Source organism: Epinephelus moara, chromosome 9 (assembly GCF_006386435.1).
Source record: "Epinephelus moara isolate mb chromosome 9, YSFRI_EMoa_1.0, whole genome shotgun sequence".
Classification (NCBI taxonomy): domain Eukaryota; kingdom Metazoa; phylum Chordata; class Actinopteri; order Perciformes; family Serranidae; genus Epinephelus; species Epinephelus moara.
This window is the reverse complement of record NC_065514.1, coordinates 36,140,921-36,163,420: the sequence shown is the minus strand read 5'-3', so window position 1 is coordinate 36,163,420 and position 22,500 is coordinate 36,140,921. Positions and strand designations below refer to the sequence as shown.

At 39.1% G+C, this 22,500-nt stretch overlaps 1 protein-coding gene across 1 annotated transcript in view; it reads right to left on the bottom strand.

Annotated features, from left to right (window-relative positions):
• Positions 1 to 22,500, bottom strand: part of tln1 (talin 1) — a 173,487-nt gene that overhangs the window by 56,715 nt on the left and 94,272 nt on the right. The window contains exons 31-42 of the mRNA XM_050052653.1: positions 20,835 to 20,974; positions 20,652 to 20,745; positions 20,145 to 20,234; positions 18,208 to 18,330; positions 17,360 to 17,503; positions 17,072 to 17,233; positions 16,476 to 16,616; positions 15,983 to 16,164; positions 14,616 to 14,748; positions 14,032 to 14,133; positions 13,679 to 13,849; positions 8,516 to 8,764 (exon numbers count right to left, since the gene is read on the bottom strand). Of these exons, the coding sequence (XP_049908610.1) occupies positions 8,516 to 8,764; positions 13,679 to 13,849; positions 14,032 to 14,133; positions 14,616 to 14,748; positions 15,983 to 16,164; positions 16,476 to 16,616; positions 17,072 to 17,233; positions 17,360 to 17,503; positions 18,208 to 18,330; positions 20,145 to 20,234; positions 20,652 to 20,745; positions 20,835 to 20,974 (1,731 nt within the window). The remainder of the gene's footprint in view (positions 1 to 8,515; positions 8,765 to 13,678; positions 13,850 to 14,031; positions 14,134 to 14,615; positions 14,749 to 15,982; positions 16,165 to 16,475; positions 16,617 to 17,071; positions 17,234 to 17,359; positions 17,504 to 18,207; positions 18,331 to 20,144; positions 20,235 to 20,651; positions 20,746 to 20,834; positions 20,975 to 22,500) is intronic.

Genomic DNA, 22,500 nt, shown 5'->3' with positions numbered 1-22,500 from the left:
TAGAGAGCTAATTTTTTATCTAGGCCTAAGTCATATCAATTTTTACTAAACTTGGTAGATATGTAGAACAGGACGCCTCAAGGTGACTGGAGAAATTTAACTCTAATTGGCAACTGGGTGGCACTTTAACAACAGAAAAATGCTTAAAAATGGCTAAAATGTGACCGATCGCTGTGGCTCCCCCTGTGGCCGAATGTTGTTTTTTTTTCTTCTAATTTTTGGTATGACTAAGTCATGGTATGGTATACTGTACATAATCACGGATATGACTAAGTCATGGTATGGTATACTGTACATAATCACGGAAACTGTCAGTGTGTCATTCTGTCAAGTCAGTCAGTCAGTCATTCTACCAGTGCGCCCTACTTTTAAGTCAATATAACATATAAACACTTTAACTATCTGCCTTTCAACGTGCTACCTCAACTACTAATGTACAGTTTTAGCCCACTAACTATCCCACTATTGGCAATGGTACTACTATTAGGGTTGTGCCGATGGGCGATCGGATCGCCCATCGGCGATAGAGGGGTTGTTTCACGATGTCTTTTTTAAATGACGGTGCAATCGCGAGGTGTGGGGGGGAGACAGCGCGTGTGTGGAGCATGCTGACGAGATTGAGGCTGAACGAGGCTGAGTGAGAGGAGACAGAGGGAGGCTGCTTAGTGAGAGAGCGGGGGGGGGGGGGGGATCAACGCCTCCGCCCGCTCGACACAAGCATACTCGGGCGTACTATAAGCGGAGCGGACTCCGCGAGGAATGTCCGCAGTCATTCGGGCTTTCATAGTCGAGCGCACTTCCGCGTTGTAGTTTCCTGTAAAAATGTCCGTGAAAAATCCCCGCGATGTGAAAAATACATGCCGAGCAGTCACTGGTGCGCGGAGCGGAGTCCGCGCGGTCGTAAAATCTGAGCTTTGCGCGCACAGGGCTTGCGGACGTCCGCTTTGAGTCCGCGCGGACCTCCGCGGAATCCGTTCCGCGTATGTTCCGTCTGAGTATGTTCGGGCCTTAACGCGCATGTCGCGGAGCGGTGAACAAACCAAACAACACAATGTCAGGAGAAATTGAAAAGATATGCCATCTATGTAAAGTCAACTTGCTAATTAAGGAGCCATTACATGTTAAAGAGCTTTATAAAGCTGCTCAAACGCCAAAGAAAGGCTGTAAGTGAACGTTTCAGCGGTGACGCGTAAGGCCCCCCCCCCCCCGGGCGATGACATTGTTCATCGGCGATTTCACTAGATGGCGATAGGACGATAGGATATGGACAAGATCGCCCAACTCTAACTACTATACTTTCAATAAAGACATTTAACATTTAATTTGACTGATTTAAGTCATTATCACAATATAATATCATAACTGGACTCCCGAAAAAAAAAGACATTGTATCCTATTTGAAGTGCAGAATGTCGGTGAAAGATCGGAATTTACGAAGCAACTCTGTCATGAACTCATCAGCCATAGGCCGCACAGAGCTCACCTCAATTATACGAGAGGTTATTCGAGAGGAGACTGGCATGGCGTTTGATATAAAACTGCGGCCAATAAAGGAATCAATTGACTCTCTAAAAGAAACAATGAAAGAAACATCCTCAAAGCTGCAAGCGGTGGAAAAAGCAGTTACAGACAATGACCGGCGGCTGACTGATGTGGAGAAGAAATGTGCCAATTTACACTCAGAAAACACCACACTGCGAGAGAAAATTCAACAAATTGAAGACCACAGCCATAAATTTAATATCAGGATTACTGGGATTCCCAGCGAAGCTGAAGGGGGACAGCCAACTGCTTTCGTGAACAACTTGTTGAGGAAAATGTTTGGTGCGGACAAACTCGGGGAGCAGCCATGTGTGAATATTGCACACCGCACCGGACCCCAATCAACCGGCTCAAGATGCATGATTGCTCGGCTGTTTAGCCTGGAAACTAAAAGAACTATTATTAGACTGGCCGGGGAAGCAGCTGGGAATTTGAAATTCCAGGGAAAGAAAATAGCTACATATCTACCCGGATTTCTCGGCTGACCTGTTGAAGAGGAGAGCAGCGTTCAAAGATGTTAAAAATCAGCTGAGAGAAGCGAGAGTAAAGCACGGTATCCTGCATCCATGTAAGCTGATAATCACCCACCGAAAGACCACGGTGAAATTCAAAAACCATTCCTCCGTGATGCACAAGCGTGACTTTTTTTTCTTCTTTTTTCTTTTTTCTTTTTCTCCCTCTCTCCCGGGGCGCGGGGTAGAAAAGAAGAAGATGTATTTGAAGGGGGAGCTGACTACACTACATGCAGCACCTCTACACCATAGACAGTACAGTCTATTAGTCTAGTGATTCACGTGTAGAGGTGGACTTTAACGGGGAGCGTCTAATGGTGGGAGGGACGGGGTCGGGTTTATGGTGTGTTTTTTGTTTTGTGTGTTGTGCTCTTTTTTGTGATGCATCTCAGGTCTACAGTTATTATGTTGTTTGTTTGAAATTATACTTTTTTAAGTTGGAATGTAAAAGGGTTGGGGAATTCTGCGAAAAAGAGGAAAATCTTGTCATATTTAAAGGAAAATAAAATAAACATAGCTTACTTACAAGAGACTCACCTCTTACCATCTGCTCATGATCAGCTTAAATCTAGGTGGTTTGTGAAAGTGTATCACTCCTCTTTTACATTCAGTTCCAGAGGGGTGGCTATTCTGATTAGTCAGAATACACCATTCTCTCCAGAAGAAATTAAAACTGACCCTCATGGTTGATATATTTTTGTTAGAGGTTTTTTAGCTCAAGAAGAGGTCATATTGTTGAATTCATATAGTCCTAATCATGATGATCCTAAATTTATTAATGATCTGTATCTTTCATTGCTTCATTATGATATTCCAGTATTCTGGGCAGGTGATTTTAATTGTGTACTGGATGGAAAACTGGATAAATCTTCCCAGAGTAAATATACCTTACCTAATATGTCAACTGCCTTGAAAAATAGTACAAAAGATTTAGGAATTTATGAAGTATGGAGAACCCTTCACCCAGAGGAGAAAGTTTTCTCCTTTTATTCTCATGTGCATGAATCCTATTCAAGGATAGATTTTTACTTTATCCCAATTAACTATTTGTCAAAAATTAAAAACTGCGTTTCCCATGCTAGGATTCTTTCAGATCACTCTGCATTGAGTTTTGAAATTGAATTTGGAAAATTACTGTAAAATCCCAAACCCTGGAGATTTAATATTATGTTATTCTCAAAAGAGGATTTTACAACTTATATGAAGGCTCAGTTAGAAACCTTTATTGAGGTGCACCAAAATAGCACAGTATTCCCATTAATAATATGGGACACATTGAAGGCTTATATTAGAGGATATGTAATTGCCTTTTCTTCATCCCTAAAAAATAAAACAACAAGTGAGCTGAAACTCATTGAACAAGATATGATTAATGTGGAGAGGCAACACTGTTTAACTAATGATCCAAATTTATTATTGCAATTAGATGATCTTAAATTGAAATATAATTCTATTAATACATACCCTAGTGAATTGACGCTGATAAAATCAAAATTATCTTATTTAGAACAAGGAGAGATGGCGGGCAAACTACTAGCTAGACAGATAAAAAAGGAATCAGAAGACAGAACAATTCTTAAAATTAGAAAACAAGATGGATGCATTACAATGGACCCTCTTCAAATTATGATGCTTTCAAATCATATTACACGGAACTATATACTTCTACCTCACAATATGTGCCCGATGAGTGTAAATCATTTTTAGATAATATTTCGCTACCTACTTTAACACAAGTTGATAGACTAAGTTTAGAAAAAGATACATCCTCAGAAGAACTTGTGTCTGCTATGGCAACATAAATGGTAAAGCGCCAGGTTTAGATGGCCTGCCAACTGAGTATAGACATTTTTCTAATTATTTATTGCTTCTCTTTACTGCTATGATCAATGCTTGTTTTAGGAGAGGTTGTCTTCCTCAGTCTTTATGTTTGGCATCTATAACCCTTCTCCAAAAGAAAGATAAAGATCCTCTCCAGTGCGCCTCTTACAGGCCAATTTCAGTTCTTAATGCAGATTATAAAATTATTGCTAAAGTTCTTGCACTAAGGCTTGAAAAAGTTTTACCTAGTTTTATTCATCTAGACCAAACTGGGTTTGTTTGTGGTCGTACCTCTACTGACAATTTACATAGGTACTTTAATATTCTTTATCACACTAATGAATTAAATTCCCATAATGTTATTCTCTCTGTCGATGCTGAAAAAGCATTTGATAGAGTTGAATGGAAATATCTTATGTTTGTCCTTAGAAGGTTTAATTTTGGTCCTAAGTTTTGTCACTGGGTATCAACTCTTTATAGTTCTTCTATGGCTGTTGTAAAAACAAAAACCCACTATTCTAAACCGTTTGTACTTTATTGAGGCACTAGACAAGGCTGCCCGATGTCTCCAGCACTGTTTGCCACTGTTATTGAGCCGTTAGCTGCAATGATCAGATCTCATGATTATATTAAAGGTATTAAGATTGGGAAGATCTCATGATTATATTAAAGGTATTAAGATTGGGAAGGAGGAGCATCTCATATCTTTGTATGCTGTTGTATATTCATGACCCCTTAAATTCAATACCATTTATTTTATCAGTATTTGGAAAATTTGGGAAGTTTTCAGGTTTTAAAGTTAATTGGGACAAAACAGAGATAATGCCAATTTCGACCATACTTTATTGAAGAGTCATTTTAATTGGAATTGGTCTATTAAATGTATTAAGTATTTGGGTTTGTTTATTCCTAGAAAATTGGAGGACACCTTTAATTTGAATTACCTTCCATTAGTTAATAAAATAACAGGGGAATTAAAGAGAATGGGACATCTTCCTATTTCTCTTGTGGGTAGGGTTAACATAGTTAAAATGTCTGTTTTGCCCAAGTTTTTATATTTATTTCAAAATCTTCCGATTATTCCACCACAATCTTTCTTTAAAAAAGTACAGAGTTTAGTTTTCTCCTTCATATGGAACAATAAAACCCCACGTGTTCGGATGTCAGTGTTACATTTACCATACGAATCTGGTGGCCTGAAGCTTCCCAATTTTTATTACTATTTTTTGTCATCTCAGCTTAAACAATTTAAACAATGGTTTTTAAATATTTCATGCTCATGGAAAAGAATAGAATCCCTGGATATCCTTCCATATAGCTTGGAACATTTACCTTATATTGAGCTCAAAGAAGTGGATAAAATTACTAAGAATCCGGTTATATTAAATAGTCTTAGTATCTGGAAATTGTCTCGTAAATTGTTAGGCTATAAGATCTCCCTATCTCCCTTTTCCCCAATTTGGAAGAATCCAAGTATTACACGTTGTATGGATGACACTTTTACATTTTGGTATGATAAAGGTATCCAGGAATTCTGTCATCTGTTTGAAAATGGGACATTTCTTTCATTTGTTCAGCTACAACAGAAATATGGATTACCTTCTTCCCATTTATTTCAATTTTTTCAATTAAGGCATGTGGTAAATACTGAGAATGGTTCTCTTCAAGAACCTATGCCATCAAAAATTGATGTCCTATTAAACAATAAGGAGCAGAACAAGGAAAAAGTTATTTCTAAGGTCTACAATATTTTTGTTGAATGCTCTATTATAAATACAGATAATTTAAGATGTAAGTGGGAACAAGATCTTCATATGGAAATACAGAGAGAGGATTGGTCTTACATTTGTAGGCAAGTTCATAATAAATAAAGCATAAACTAGCCCTATTTAAGATGATACACAGGATTTATTATACGCCAGAGAAGTTACATAAAATGAACAGTGAGATGACATTTCTCTGCTGGCGCTGTAAGAAACAAAAAGGAACATTTTTTCATATGTCTTGGTCATGTGACGCACTTTCTTTTTTTTGGAATTTTGTTACACAGTTGATATCTCAATGTCTACATGTATCTGTCTCTCTGTCACCTCGTTTATGTCTTTTGGGAACTAGTATGTCTGATAAGTGGAACAAATATCAAAGCAGATATATAGATCTTGCTGTGTTGGCAGCCAGGAAATGTATAACTTTAAATTGGAAAGAATCCAAACCCCCAGTAATAGTCCACTGGTGGAATGAACTCTCAAGCTACCTTACACTTGACAATATATATTACAAGAGTAAAGGCAGATCCTCAGACCTTTTAAAAATATGGCAATCTCATATAGAATTTGATTTTAAGAATTTCTTAGGCCAATGTAAGGCATAGTGACAACCTGAGTGACAACCTGAATGCAATAGTTTGTGTTGTTTTGTTGTCTTGTTTGCTGTAAGTGGGGTCTTCCCACCTTTTATGTCTGTTTGTTTTGTCAGGTTTTTGGTTTTGTTGTTTTGTTTCTGTTTGTTATGAGGGTATATGTTTGGATATCATTTTGGTTCTCTAACTGTTTATAAGGGTACCAGCCCCTACTTAGGATAGGAAAACCGGGACACGAAGTGTTTCCCTTTTCTACTTGTTTATAAATTCCCTACATCATGAAGTATGGTAGGAAGACTACCAAATTATTTCAGTTTCATTGATATGGGAGGCCTACTTAGTGTTTTCAATAGTGCTGCACAATTAATCTAATCGCAATCGCGATGTCAGGCTGTGCGATTACAGAACCGCATAAAAGGCTGCGATTTGCGATTTAATGTAGGCTAAATAAATGTTAACGTGTGTGCCTGTGAATGTGACTGCCTCTCCTACAGTGTGCGGAGTTTGTTGACATTACGCCCACAAGCTATCCTGGTGCGTGCAGCCGGCGTGCAGCAGTGACCAACACAGACGCTGAAGAAGAGCATGAGCTCGACCATGAACAGGCTGAGTTGGTGGCGAAAAAAACGTCTGTTACATGGCGATACTTTGGATTCAGGTACGGCGACGTTGCACAGAAAGACGTGCTGTGTAAAAGTTTAAAAGTTAAAGTCGCCACGTCCTGCGGCAACACGACCAATCTATATCAGCACTCGAGACAGGACGTGGCGACTTTAACTTTTAAACTTTTACACAGCACATCTTTCTGTTAAACGTCGCCGTACCTGAAAGACGTGCTGTGTAAAAGTTTAAAAGTTAAAGTCGCCACGTCCCGCGGCAACACGACCAATCTATATCAGCACTCGAGACAGCACAGGGAAAAGTGGGAAGAGTGCATGTGAGAGAAAGCCGAGCAGTGTAACGTTAAAGACAAAGAGACAACTGAAAGCCACCAGAGCCTCATAAAACAACATCCAAGCACAGTTAAGCAAACATTTGTAAGTGTCACGGGGAAATCATGAACTCCATAACAAATTAAAAATTGAGCAATTTTGCTCGGTTTCGGCCCACTTGACATGCTGCTGTGTTGTGCTATGGCACTGGAATTTGTCATTTACGTGACAACGCCTGAACGCAACATATGCTCGCTCCGCTGTGTGTACAGTTCTGTGCTGCGCTGCTGTGTGAGCAGCGTGTTTGACTGAGTGAGCAGCGTGTTTGACTGTGCTCAGTCTGTTGATGGTCATTTACACACTGCCTGTCCATAACAATAACTATGTCAGGTCAATGCCCCCCTAATATAATGTAGGGGAAACACTGAAGCAAGCAAAAAGACTCATGATACCATTTATTTATTATATTTTATTGTAATTATATTGTAAACGCAATCGCAAATCGTGATACTGTCCACCATAATCGCAATCGCACATTTTTATCAAATCGTGCAGCACTAGTTTTCAATGAGTGTAATGAGTAGAATTTTGGTTGGAATACTTGCCATGATGATGGCACTTATGAAATATGTCTTGGTGTGTATGGACTCTGAGAGACTTGACTTTTTATTGTACCCTCTACATTGCCAAGTTTTTTTTTTTTTGTCTTGTTTTTTTCCTTTCTGTGAGGGAAACTGAGATATGGGGGTTAGTGTTCTGTGTATGTATATCCCTCAGGCTGTGATCAAAAATATAATAAATTAGAAAAAAAAAAAAATTCTGATTCAGGTACAGCCCTAGAATTTAGATTTATTGGATGGGTATCCAATAAAGGGATAAGTGGTTGAAAGAGACGGACAGAATAGAGGAGGGAGATGATAAAAAAAAGACATGCTGAAATTAAGAATTAAGAAATTAAAGAAAGACAGAAATTTTAGGAGCTGAAAAGTCAAGAAACGAAGCTAGTACCAGTATATCAATGATCCACCAATGAACAGCTTGAAATTGAGCATAGTAGTTGTTGATGGCATTTACATATGTGGTAATACTGTAACTACAACATGATGAGGACTTTGTTTTCTCTCTCATAATGAAGCTATGTCCTTGGAGATGAACCTCTTTGGCTCCATGTTACAGATTTGTAAAGCAGCTGGCACTTTCCACTGCGTCTGTGTGTTGCTTGACAACCAATCTGCTAAATGTAAAGTAATACTTTGCATGGTGGAAGAACTACAGCTTGATAAAAATTTTTTTTATTTATTTTACTTTATCATACTTCTGCCTGTTGGATGATAATCACAATGCCTTACCATCTCCTGCACAGTGACAGCGATGGCCTTGGCCGTCTTAACCATGGTGGTCTGGTAGTCCACAAAGGTGCCTTCAGGTTCAAGTGCAGGTGAATCTTCCATCTTATTGATAGCATCATTGATGGAGTCCACCATGCCACCCACAGCACCTGCTGCACTGGCTGCCTCAGCCAGAGTGGCACCCAGGTCATCCACTGCTTCTTTCATCATCTGCACTGACTCCTCCAGGGCCTCCTGCATGTGTGCTGCCTGGAGAAAGGAAAACATATTTGAATGGGCAATGCTACAATATTCAGCCAGAATGTTCAAACAACTCAGCAACACAATTCAATAAAATCCAGCAAATTACATGGAACAAATGTCGATACAATAAGATAAAAACAGTAAAATGGCCACATAAAACATACTGGAGGTCGAAAAATAACACACTGGGCTAATATTAAAGGCTTAAAAAAAAAGTAGTAACCAGTGAAGTGAGGCGGCCAGGACAGGGGTGGTACGATCTTGTCTCTTTGAATTTGTCAGAAGACAAGCAGCAGACAGTAGGTTTACATGACATCAGTGAAAATTGATTTATTGTGTTAGTCCGACTAAAACCTGACTTTAAAATCGGGTAAACCTGTTAGTCTGACTGAAATTATACTGAATCGAATTTCTCAAAGTCGGACTAACACACCCAGATAATGTGATTGGGAGTTGAATTCCTCCTGCATGTATGCAGTCAATCAGACCCAAACTGGCCTTGGCACTCTGTGCATGCTCCACAGTTTCCGCCCTGGGATTTGACCCGGAAGTCGAGTAGCATTGAATGTGTAACAAAAGAAGAAGCTGGTTACAACATGGCAAAAGCTATATCCAGAGCCGTGAATTTTTGGACAGACAAGAAGACACAGTTCATGCTGTGTCAGTGGAAAGACAAATATTTGAATATACAGTACATGGGCGGCAGAAAAACATGGAGTGGCAGTTGTTTGGTCTGTGATGTAAAAGGGCCAATTAGAAAAAGGTCCAAAACTAACAAGCTGCAAGGGGGCATATCACCACCTATCATAGCGGAGTTGGACATACTCCGGTCAATAAATCGATTCCCCTTTAGTGCTTGTATACTGGGACAAGGACAGTAGTCCAATTAAATAGCCTAGTCGAGCTACAACCAGTTTGTAGGTGGACTATCCTAATGAAGTGCTACATCTTTATATTTGATTATTTTAACACAGGAACAAGGATGTGTGTATATGTTTGCACATTTGTATAATGTTTGCTTGTATTATTTTTGGTGTAACATTGATGCAATGTTGACCGGTGTAAATTTCATCGACAAAAACTCTGACAAAAATTTTGTCAATGACCTTTTTTCCATGAAGAAAAATGAGATGATGACAAGCTAAAAATAGATCTTGATAATAAAAACTAAAACAAAATCTATTTTATTTTCGTTGACAAGACAGGATGTGATGAAAATGTTTGTGGTGGACTATCAGACACTGAAAGCCGAGAACAGCTATGCTTGCAATTAACTTCAAATGCCGCATGAACAAAAGGCTGGTGAACTCTAGTAAACAGTCTGTACCAGAATGTTTCGCTTACCAGCAAAAGCACTCACACCAGAGCAGCATCAGCCGTTGGTGCAAGTTGTGAGCTGTAATTCAGCAGTAAATAATAAGCTTTGTCTGACTCTGGATGGTGGAGCTGTTGAATGGATTTGTGGAGTCTGTAAGTTGCAGTGGTGGCTATTAGTACTGTAGTTAGCTCCGCTTGTTAGCCACTGAACAGCAGTAGAGCAAGCAGCCACCGGCCGCTGGACGTCACTCAGTCCAGACTGGAGAAAATTTTATGGGTTGATGCTGTCTGACAGGCAGGTAGGAGGCCCAATATCTGTGAGTGTAGCTGTGCTGACAGTAAACAGTCTGAACCCAGATAAGTTTTCTCTGACAGAGATGAAAGTTTAGTTTTAATCACCAACTCTGTGAGAGGACAAGAGCTTAAACCTCCAGACTAACATGTTGCAGATTAAGAAAGAATTTAGGCTTTAATGAAGTTATTTTTCTGCTTGTTAACAGTGAGATGGATAAGTCAGAGTTTACAACTTGGGTAAAAATCCTAGTTGTCTCAGATTAGTTATTTGCCGTGCCAAAGTTTTTGAGAGCATAAAAAGAAAGATGTTGAGCCTTTCAAATGATGATCAGTAAGTGTGTGCTCATAAATCACCCCTTAAACCTGTCATTTGAACTGAGGAAAAGTAATCTTTCAGATTTCGTACAGCCATACCTCCTTCCTCCTTTGTGAGTTCTAAACCTAACTCTGTTTTTTTTCCCCTTGCAAAATAAACTTCAATATAATTTTATCCCACTCAGAAAACTGTTTTGCAGAGATTTCTTCTGGAAGAGCTTGAAACATGAAAAGGAATTTTGGGAGGATGTTTCGTTTTACAGATTCATTTCTTTGAAGGTAGGTACAGTGTAGTTCAGTGCCAAAACCTGGGTTTTCTGAACATTTACTTTATATCCTGAGTATTTACCAAAGTTGTCCAAAATCCTGAACAGCTCAGGGAAAGAATAAAAAGGTTACTTTAAATATATCAAACCGTTGTCTGTGTACAGCGCCATCTTGTGTTGTTCGCCATTGATGGTAATACATTTAATACTGTCAGTCTGTTTGATCCATTGGGCAAGGGGCTCTATATAAAGCACAAAAAGCAGGGGTGACAATCTGCAACCTTGCCTTGTGCCTCTTTCTAATTTAATTGTGTCTGACAAATACCCATTCATTTTAAATGGGCAGTTGGACTTTTGTATGGTGTATTAATTACTTTAATGAATTCTTTGTGGAACCCAAATCTCTCAAGGACGTTACACAGAAACCTCCAACTCACAGAGTCAAAGGCCTTCTCCACTTCCAGACTGACCAACAAGGTTTGTAGTTTCTGCTCTTGGATATAACTCAATATGTGCAGTGAATGTCTAATGTTATCATGGGTTTGTCTCTGTGCAATAAATCCTGTCTGGTCAGTGTGGATGAGCTGGGAAAGGACCTCCTCTACTCTCCTGGCAAGAATTGACGTATATGACTTGTAGTCAGTATTAAGAACTGAGTTGGGTCTAAATGATCCGCAGTCTAATATATCTTTTGGGGATGACAGAAATAATAGCCTCCCTCCATGATGGTGGGATTTTCCCATCTTTTAAAGCTGTATTAAATGTCTGAAGAAGGTTTGGAATTAGCTCAGATCAAAAGGTCTTGTACCACTCACTAGGAAACCCATCTGGTCTCGGTGTCTTATTTGCTTTTAGCCTAGACATTGCACTATTCAACTCTTTCTCAGTTATTTCAGCTATCAATTCTGTGTTTTGGTCTTCCAATGATGTGGGTAAACTGAGGAATTCTAAAAAGTCCAATTTGTTGTTCATCTTCTAAATGTGGCTGTGTATATAACAGTTTATAATAAATTTTGAAATGTCGTTTGTATTTCATTTTGCGTAAACAAAAGCATTTAGTCTGGGTCTCTGATTTTACAGATTGTGCTATCTGCCTGTTGCTGTTTTAGTTTTCTTGCCAGTAACCTTGTAAATTTTGAAACTGATACATAATATTTTTGCTTTGTTTAAATCATTTTTAATTTCTTGTGAGTATAGAATATATATTTTATTCCTGATTTCCTTCAGTTTTAAAGTAATGTTGGGTTTTGGCTCCTTTTTTTCTGTGTTGTTTCAAGCTCCCTCAGTTCTCTGTTTAGTTCTGTTAATCTTAATCATCTGTCTTTCTTCTTATCTGCACAAAAAGATATAATATTTCCACTGAAAACTGCTTTCAGTGTATCCCATACAATTTCCCGCTGTCATTTTCTTCCAGAAATGCTTTTATTTCTTCTTTCATACAGTATGTGTTTTAAATTGTTGATTATTTAGAATGCTTGAATCTAACCTCAATAGTGTATTTCTGGAGTTGTTACTGATTTGCAATAATAACGACAGGGGTGCATGGTCTACCTATTTTATTATTACATATTTCACAATAATGTATTCTGTGGCGATCTCTTTTGAAAATAAAGAAATAATCAATTCTGGAATGGACAGTATGTGGGAACAATGAGTATAATCACATCCTGTTGGATAAAAATCTCTCCAGAGATCTATCAAACCCAATTCTGACATTAGAATCTTTGGTCTCTTGTGTAATAGGGTTTGAATGAATCCTTTTTAAGAGTCTAGTTTGGGATTGAGGCATATATTCCAATATCCCCCACATATAACAATACCTGTAGCCTCTGTCATCAGATCAAAAAATTTCCTAGAAAAATAAATGTTGCTACCTGGGGGGGCATAAACAATAACAATTATTATTTCGATGCCTTCTATCTTTGCTGTTACTAGTAAATATCTACCTTCCTAATGTTTTATTTCTGAAAGTTGTTCAAAAGGTACTTTGTGGGAGAGTAGGGTAGCTACCCCTCTCCTATGACCTGATTTGTAAGATGAATATTATACTTTGGAAAAACACATTTATCTCAACTTTTCAAAATTGTTAAAATGAGATGTTTATACAATCTATTATCTTGATTCTAATTTCTGATTCATGAATTAGCCTAACTGGATTAGTTTAAAAACATATAGAAAACATAGTGACTAAAAGTTTAGTAAAATATCGTGAATTTTCGGCAACTAAAACGTTTTAAATTTTTGTCAACTAAAACTGGGCTAAAACTATGAAGGATAAAAATGACTAAAACGTGATTAAAATTAATAAGCATTTTCATCTCAAGACTAAGACTAAATTTAAAATAGCTGTCAAGTTTACACTGGTGCTGACATTAAACATAGACCTGGAGTATAATGTCTATGTAACAATTCCAATTTAAATCTCAACAGCAATAAACGTAGGTCAAAAAAATCACAATCAGATATTTTTTTCAAAATCACAACCCTGTTACAAAAAACTGTTGTGAGGAGCTTACTGATAACTGAAGGTGCTATTAAGGATGGCAAAAACACACTACATTAGATAATCATTAGACCGCATTATACACTGCACCATATTGGTGCATATATTGGTCCTGTGCTTTGCTAGACGCCCCAGGACCCAGTCTTACAGGGTTGTGTTATTTGGCCAGGTTTCTCTAGCAGCTTCACCTGTATAAGCCTATATGATGAGTGCTAGCTTCACTACCTTAGGGTTTCCTCCAGCCTCCTTGGCAGTGTAGAGCATCTGCAGGGCTGACTCGGTCAGGGTTTTGGTCTGGTCTAAGACAGCCATCTGTTGTTGGCTGCTGAGGATCTTAGATGCTGTGCCAATGGCTGCCATGATCAGGGGCTCAAAATAGCTGGCCATCTGAGAGACCTGTTCAAATGTGTGCAAATTAAAATATAATGACAAGTCCAAAACACAAGATTCTGAAATGAAAGAACATATCAGGCTTAACAAACATCACTGCAGCCCTAGTCAGTCTATAGATAGACCACCAGTTAGTCATTGTTCATGTTCCACTGTATCAGGTGTAGAGGTATTGTCCTGTGTTCTACCTTGTGTCCCAGCTGGGAGGCCTCAGAGCGAGCAGCCACAGCTACAGGATCAATGAGGTTACTGATCTCATGGACTGAGGCAGCCATCTGCTCATGGAGAGTCTGCAACACATACATATATAAGATTCAGTCATGTATCTTTACTCAAGCACACATTTACCTTCATTCTTTACCGTCGCCTTAGTTTTCTTCATCATTTGAGTGTCTGAATATATTTGTTAAATTTTTACAAGAAAAGCTATACGCAACCCAGTGCAGTATAATACACAGTACAACTAGCCTGCAATAATTACCACCTTCATTGAGGATGTAGTAGGTGGTGGTGCTGCATTGAAAAAAACAATAAATAATATTTGAGCATGAAAGTTAATTCTTGACCTTCAGTAACCACAAATATTATAAAATCTTGACACCCAGGGGAATTACAATGGCTAAAGAAAACTGTCGGAAATGGTGGAAAGCACTCAACGAAGCTAGCAGAGAGTTTCATAGCTTTTCAGTGTGTCTAATGTGTTCCTCGACAAATGGAATGGTGAGTGTATGTGTGTGTGTGTGTGTGTGTGTGTGTGTGTGTGTGTGTTTACCTCCATGGAAATGTCCTCTCGGGGTGTTAGCTGCTGACTTATGGCAGCCAGAGAGGCCTGATCGACCTCACGGATGCAGCCGTTCAGCACCTCAATAGCGTCATCACACTCTCTCTGACCAGGAGCCTTTTCTCTGCACAGAAACACACACGACATGGAGAGTGTATACAGTGGAAAGTGTCTGTATATGCACAATAAAGCAATGGGGCACTTTGAGACTCATACACCCACTTGACAATAGCTTAGTAGAGAAGCAAATCTTACTATTAAAATTAGTATAAAATGTGTATTGTTCCTTGGCACTCTGGATTCTCCACTCTTCAGTCATGTGTTCAGGTCAAGTTCAACAAACTACAGACCTTTCTATAAAGTGTCATTCTGCATTCAAATGTTGCTGATGATACATCTGTAGAAGTCTATATTCAAATACAAATTTCAGTCTGACAGACAATCCCAAAAAAAAAGTTGCAACTTATGACAGTTTAACAGAGCTGGACATGGAAGGGGAGCTGCTGACGGTGCTGCAACACGGTCTAACCTGAGGTCTTATAAAAGTCAGCTCTTTATAATAAGAGGTGGTTCTTCAACTTGAACAAAAGAAATTGGTTATTGTGCTTTTCCATAGTATTGGTGGTATAGCAAAAACAATATATAATCATGCTGTGTAAATCTCTATACTGTTAATGCACTCAGCCTACACGAAGCTTCTATTTTGTTTTATTTTCCCATGAAAGATTAGTGATAAGTGTCACCAATTCAGTATCTGACCAATGTCTCCCCTTCTGTTCCTGAGATATGATGCTGAATAATGGCCAGAAAAGTGTTTTTGCGGAACATTATGATGTCACAGTAAAGCTGACCTTTGACCTTTTGGATATAAAATGTCATCACTTCATCATTATTATTAATCATTTATGTTAAATTTTGTCATATTTAGCACATGAATTCTTGAGAGATAGAAAAAAACATGTTTTTTGAGGTTACAGTGACCTTGACTGTGTTCAGAAATGAACTGATTATAATTTGGTGTGTGGACGTTTGTACCAAATTTCAGGGAAGGTCTCTCAAGGCATTCTAGAGATCATGTTCACAAGAGTGGGACAGACAGACAGATGGATGACTTCAAAAACATGATACCTCAGGCCATAGCTGTCAGCAGAGTGGAGGCATAATAAAACATGACATGGAACAAACAAGTTGCAAATACTTAAGATGCAATAACTATGGTGCTAGAACCTGCTCTGCTAAATAAGGAAGTAGCAGTTAGTCTACCATCAGTAAGAGGGAGTGGGTTACACCAAAACAGAACATTACCCCTGAATCAGTCAGAGAAGATGGGAGAAAGTCCAGCCAATAGGAGAGTTTACCTCATGTTGGTGATGAGTTTCTTGATGGAGTCAGACACAGTCCTGGAGTGTCCTGCCAGCACTGACCACTTGGGGGGATCTTTGGGGTTGACAGCCAGAGAGCGAGCAGTCTGAATCAGGCCGGTCGAGCTCTCCAGCATCGTCTTTGCTGCTGCCACAATGGGCTCCATGGCTGCATGACCCTGAGGAGAATGAGTGGAAATCAGGATAAAAAATATCAACAAGAGAAAGAAAGACGAATGGCTACCGTTTCCAGAAGTTGTGTTTGGAGACAAATGAGCACAAAACAGAGAAACCAGTCAGCACAAAATATAAGATTGTCACATGTTCAAACTGCTCCCATGCTATTTATCTTATATTTCCAAATTTCCCCTCTAGGGATCAATAAAAGGCTCATCTTATCTTCATTTAAGATAGGACAGTGAACTATCATTGTCTGATCCCGCTCTAAATTCATGTCTGATTAAACTTAGTGGTATAGGCGAGGACTTACCTCAGGGCTGATCTGAGCAGGAATGCTAGCGAACTCTGGGTTGGAGGCGAAGGCAGTCAGGTTGTCCACAGCTTCTATCAGGGGACCAGTGGCAGCTTTACACTTCTCTCTGTTCTCCTGGTTAAATGCTCCATCCAAAGCCTGCACAGGATTTTAGCCATGATTACTATCATTGTATTGCTATGTCTCTGGGACAAGAGTAGCTCTGTCCCAAGAACATTAGTCTTTTCTGACATTTCTGTTATTTTTTAAGAGTGAAGCATGAATGCTTTAGAGGACAGAGTATCCAAAAGCCATTATCCGCCTCTCTCGATCATGGCAGGATTTTTGCCCCACCTTCAAGTCTTGCCATTCAAAACAGCTATTATAATAAATTTATAAATTAAAGTTATTATTATCTTAATATTATTATTAGCACTTTTGCCTTTAGACATGATCCAATGCAAACTGAACAAAATGGTTTGTTTGAAGCACACCTCAGCCGTTAAGGTTAGCCCAATGCTAAGAAATGCAAACCAGACATTTTCTTTTACTTCACACAGAGTATTTGCTTTTCATTACTTGATGATTAATTTGAAAATACTTGTACTACAAACCTTTATGGACTTGACCAGGTTGGCAGTAGTATTGGCCACTTCTTTGGCTGACTGAACAAACTGCCTCTTGGCAACAGGGTTGGGAGTTTTGGAGGAGGCCAGGCGGCAGGCGTTACACAGTGCAGAGGTGTGTTTGGCTACAATAGTGGCTGCAGAGAGCACCTGGGCAGAGAAACAGAGCACTGGGGTGAATCAAGGATGTATTCAACCACATACAGACTCACTACCCAAGATGACAAAGACTGATGATAAAACTTAATGGGATGTTGCAGTGAAGTGAGCATGTACCTGAGATTGGGTGCAGGCTGGATCCACCAGGTTCTGGCAGGCCATCTGAATAGACTGATTAGCCCGGGCAAACTGAGCAGGGTCCACCAGGCCTTTCTGACCTGCTGAACTGTTGGGGTCTGATACTCCCACCAGGTAGGCAGCCTAAGGACATCATCAGATCACTGGTCAGTAGGGATGGGCAAACGATCAGAATTCATTATTCGATCATCAAAAAAATTAACGATCAATTATCGATTAATTGATAAGCGAGAATTTCAAAAGAGAGAAAACAAAAGAGTGCAGTGCAGACTGTCGCCGCAAGAGAGCGCAGCTGCCCCAGTTTTGAGCTTCAACCCCCCAGGTCAAAGAGGAAGAATGGCGCGCATACGCAGTTCACCCCTGGGTGTTTACAACTGTTGCCAGCCAGGGGCTACAGGCTTAAGTTTTCAGCGAAACCTCCGTCTTTCAATGGTGTAGTGTTTTCAGAGGCCACAAGAGAAGTCGCCGAGGCTTTGGAGAGCGATGAGAGCCTCCGTCTGTTTATGATTTTTTGCCTGGCATAGGTCCAGCGGGGGTTCTCGTAGGCACGGTGGCTCGCCGGGCCTGTAGCATTGTAGGTGAAACACTGCGACTATCGAGCAAAATTATTTGTGATCGATCATAATCCTTAAAAAATCAATCATTGATAATCGAAAATTGATGCCCATCCCTACTGGTCAGATTACACCGTGATAAGTATCGAAAGTGCAAACACAACCAAAACAGACACCTTGCCCATGGACTCAGCTATCTCTGAGCTGATGTCTCCACTGTGAGTGTTCCCAGACTATTGCAACAATAAAGCAACCTTTAGTAATAATGTTTACCTGTGCAGCTGCTTCGGTCAAACCACACAGAGCTTTGGAGCCAGCACTGACTGAATCACCAAACTCTGGCAAGTTGGAGTTCTTGGCATTATGGGAAATGCCAGCCATGGACTCCCCAAGGACCTGTTAACAGGAAACCAGACATTAACACAAGAGGCATGGTTTAGTTTGGGGAATGTCTGCATTGTGTCTATTTTTGCTTCTCATGATCCACTGAGCAAACTGGGATCAACAAAATGTTAGACACAAAAAAATAACTGACTGACAGCAAAGGGTATTAAAAACTGTCAAGTACTAAAAGCTTGCATCAAATGTCTGCTCATATTCTGTATCTTGTTTACTTCATCTTTGACGGTCCCTGATAGAAATCAAAAGACTCTCACATGACTTGAGCAGTTCTTAAGTTCTTGTACAGCTGCTTGTATTCACAACCCCCATTCCAAAAAAGTTGGGACGCTGTGTAACACAAATAACAGAATGCAATGATCTGCTTTTTTTTTTTTTTTACCTATATTCAATTGAATATAGTACAAAGACAAGGTATATAATGTTCAAACTTTGTTTTTTTGTAAATATGCACTCATTCTCAATTTGATGTTAGGTAAACAGGTTCATTGGTAACAGGTGATGGTATCATGACAGGGTATGAAAGAGGCATCCTTGAAATGCTGGGATGTTCACAAGCAAGGATGGTCACTTTGTTAAAAAATCAACAAACAAACAAACAGTCCAACAGTGTAAGAACAACATTTCTTTACACTCAGTTACAAGAAATTAAGGGATTTCACTATCTACAATCCATATTGTCATTAAAAGATTCAGAGAATCTCTGCACACAAGGGACAAGGCTGAAAAACAATATTGAATACTTGTGACCTTTGACCCATCAGGCTGCACCCCATTGAAACCCAACATGACTGTATAAAGGATATGACTACATGAGCTCATGAACATTAAGGAAAACCATTGTAAGTTAACACAGTTCATCGCTGCAACTACATATGTGAGTTAAGACTCTACCATGCAAAGTGAAAGCCATATATCAACAACATCCAGAAACACCGCTGACTTCTCTGGACCCAAATTCATCTGAATGGACTGACACAAAATGGAAAAGTGCGCTGTGGGCTGACTAGTCCCTATCTCAAATTGCTTTTGAAAATCATTGATGTCTTGTCCTTTGGACTAAAGAGGAAAAGGACCATCCAGATTGTTACCAGCCTAAAGTTCAAAGCCAGCATCTGTGATGGTATGGAGGAGTGTTAGTGCCCATGGCATCATGGGTTACTTGCACATCTGACAAGGCACCATGAATGCTGAAAGGTACATTCAGGTTTTGGTGCAAAATATGCTGCCATCCAAACTACATTTTTTTCAGGGACGTCTCTGCTGATTCCAGCAAGACAATGAGACACATTCTGCACGTGTTCCAATAGTGTAGCTTCGTAGCACAAGAGTGCAGGTACCAGACAGGCCTGCCTGCAGTCCAGACCAGTCTCCCATTGAACATGTGTGGCACATTATGAAGTGCAAAATACAACAACAGAATTAACTTAACCCAGAACAATAGTCTAAGGACATCTCTATAATTAGCACCACATTACATGATCATCTCTGAGAGACTTTGAGGAAGCTATTAGGGGAAAAAAGGACTCATAAAATTAAGTGTTATGTAACTTAAAGAAATTTCAGTGGAATACTTTCAATACAGAAGGGCAGCTCTATTGTGACTTAGGAGAGCCGTTCTTATATAGAGATGCATACATTTTAAGGAAGTGAAGTAGCAGCTAATGTAAGAGCAAGTAAACTGCTGTTACTTTTTTAGAACACTGAACTCATACCTTTGTAAAGAAGTGAGGAAAAATTAGAGGAGAAACAAATGATGGGAAGGTGGAGAACCAAACACAGGAGAGGAGTAGCAGTGATGTATGTTCTACCTTAGAGTTCTCCATGACACTGTCAATGCAGTCAAAGTATGACAGTTCGTTGATGGCTTCTGTTGGGTTCTCCAGCATCCCCCTCACCGACTGCGCACAGGCACAACACACACACAAGAAAAAAATTAGCGTGCACATCTCAGCTGAATGTCAAAAGACAGCTGTACTATCCACATGCTGGAATTGTTTTATAATTTTCTTCATTATCAATAATTTCCAAGTATTTTTGTCAGATGGTAACCATGATCTGAGCCCTAGGATTTGAGATAAAAGACCACATACAGCAGGATCAATCATTGCTCATGTCAAGCTTTAATATTGGCGCTCATACAGTAAGTTCTAAAGCTAAGTCTTACATAAACCAGTCCCAATCAGTCGCCTGCTCGCAGATATAGGCCTGATAATAGAAACAGCCTGACTCAGACTAAAGAGAAAAGATGAAGATGAAAGATGAAACAGTTGAGGAAGGACAGAGTAAATCATAGATGGTTGTATGATGGCTGTTACCTCCAGCTCTCTGAGAGCATTGTCACACTCCTTCTGACCAGGAGCCTGCTGAGTGCACATGGTGATGAGCTGGTTGATACTGTCTGTGACTGCCCTGTGAACACAAAGGCTCAGATATGTAAAAGACTGATAGGTAGTAAGAAAAGACTGGCAAACAAAGAAATGGAGAGAAATGTGTGTTACCGAGCGGCTGCTGCTAGCTGGTTCTTGAGATTAGGGGAGCTCGGGTCAGTGGACAGAGCTTTGGCTGCCAGCAGCAGCTTGCTGGATGACATGGAGATTGTCTTCAGGTTGGACACCACCTGTGTCTGGTCCTCTTTAGACTAGAGGAGAGGACGGTAGGAAGAAATGTAGAGAATTTAAAAAAAACTTTACAGTAACAGCAAATTTACCATACAACGACCTTCTAAAATATAATGATTATACATCAGTTTCTTATGGCCAATGCCTGCTTATCCCAATAACATGACATCCCTCCATTACAATGAACACACAAACACTGTAGTTTATTTTGATTCAGTCCTACATAAACTGTCCTGCTGACGCAAAAACCATCCACCGTTAAAATTAGTCCCAAAGAAATGTTAAAGATATCTTCAGTTGGAACCTGAGACTTGCTTGTTGAGAAAAACAGAAAAATACTGAAGACCAGTTTTGAAAATTCACTTCAAATTTATTATGAAGTAGAGTTGCACAAATTGCAGTTTCCTTGGCTGATTCCAGGGTGGTGCTGATGAAGAGCTCTGATGATCAGAGCGATCGCCAATAGCCAAGGCCTCTGCCAATATCAAGAGGATATTTGGCTAATTTTCACATTCATTTATTAAATTATTACTATTAGTAGCAGTTGTAGCATTAAATCAATTTTACATAACAATAACATACCAGACATATGCACAAAATGTATGGACAACAGAGGAACATTGTTTCACTTTATTTGGTAATGTAGAAAGATTAAAATGTTATGGGAAGAGTTATAATTGAGAAGATTATTGCAAAAAGAATCTCACTGACCTAAGCTTATTTTGTTTAGCTGATATCCAGAGAAACATACAAAAATGAACAAGTATTTATAGACCTCAGCCTGCTCTATGCCAAAAAAATTTGTATGCATTTTTATGAAAAAACGTTCACAGACAAAGCATTATTCAATGGAAGAGAAGGATGTTATCAAGCCTTCCATTTGAAAAGATAACTTACAAATTAAAGGGTCATCAACATAACATTTGAGACCATATGGAGTCCCTTTATAAATTATGTAAAGGATTTAGATTTATCAGATAATGAAGTGAATAAATAATTAAATAATCAGATTACCATTTATTAACATTGGAGGAGCATTTATTAGTTCATGTTTGGGTTTTTTTTGTTCTTCCTAGGTTCTGTATTAAGGTAGAGGTTTTTTCTTATTTATTACATGAATGTAAATAGCTGTATTTTATGTCACCAACTGACCACATTGTGCTGTCCCTACTACTGAATAGAGTTGAGGAGAGATAGCCAAAACATTCAGTTCAGCCACTTGTGAGGGAAAGAGAGACAGCTGCATAGCATGAGCAGAAAGACCCTCAGAGCATCTTTTTTTTTTTTTTAAATGACCCTGACACTAACATTTTAGCTGTTGTCTCTGTGGTTAAAATCGTTCAGAAATTCTATTATTTTTCTTCCTGTAATATACTCAACTCAACTCAACTCAAACTTTATTTATAAAGCACATTTAAACAACCAAGGTTGACCAAAGTGCTGAACAGGTCAATAGAAATAAACAAGCAAATACAATTAGGTACCTAATAGTACACCACAATAATAACCATAAGATACATAAAATACAATACAATAAAATAAAATA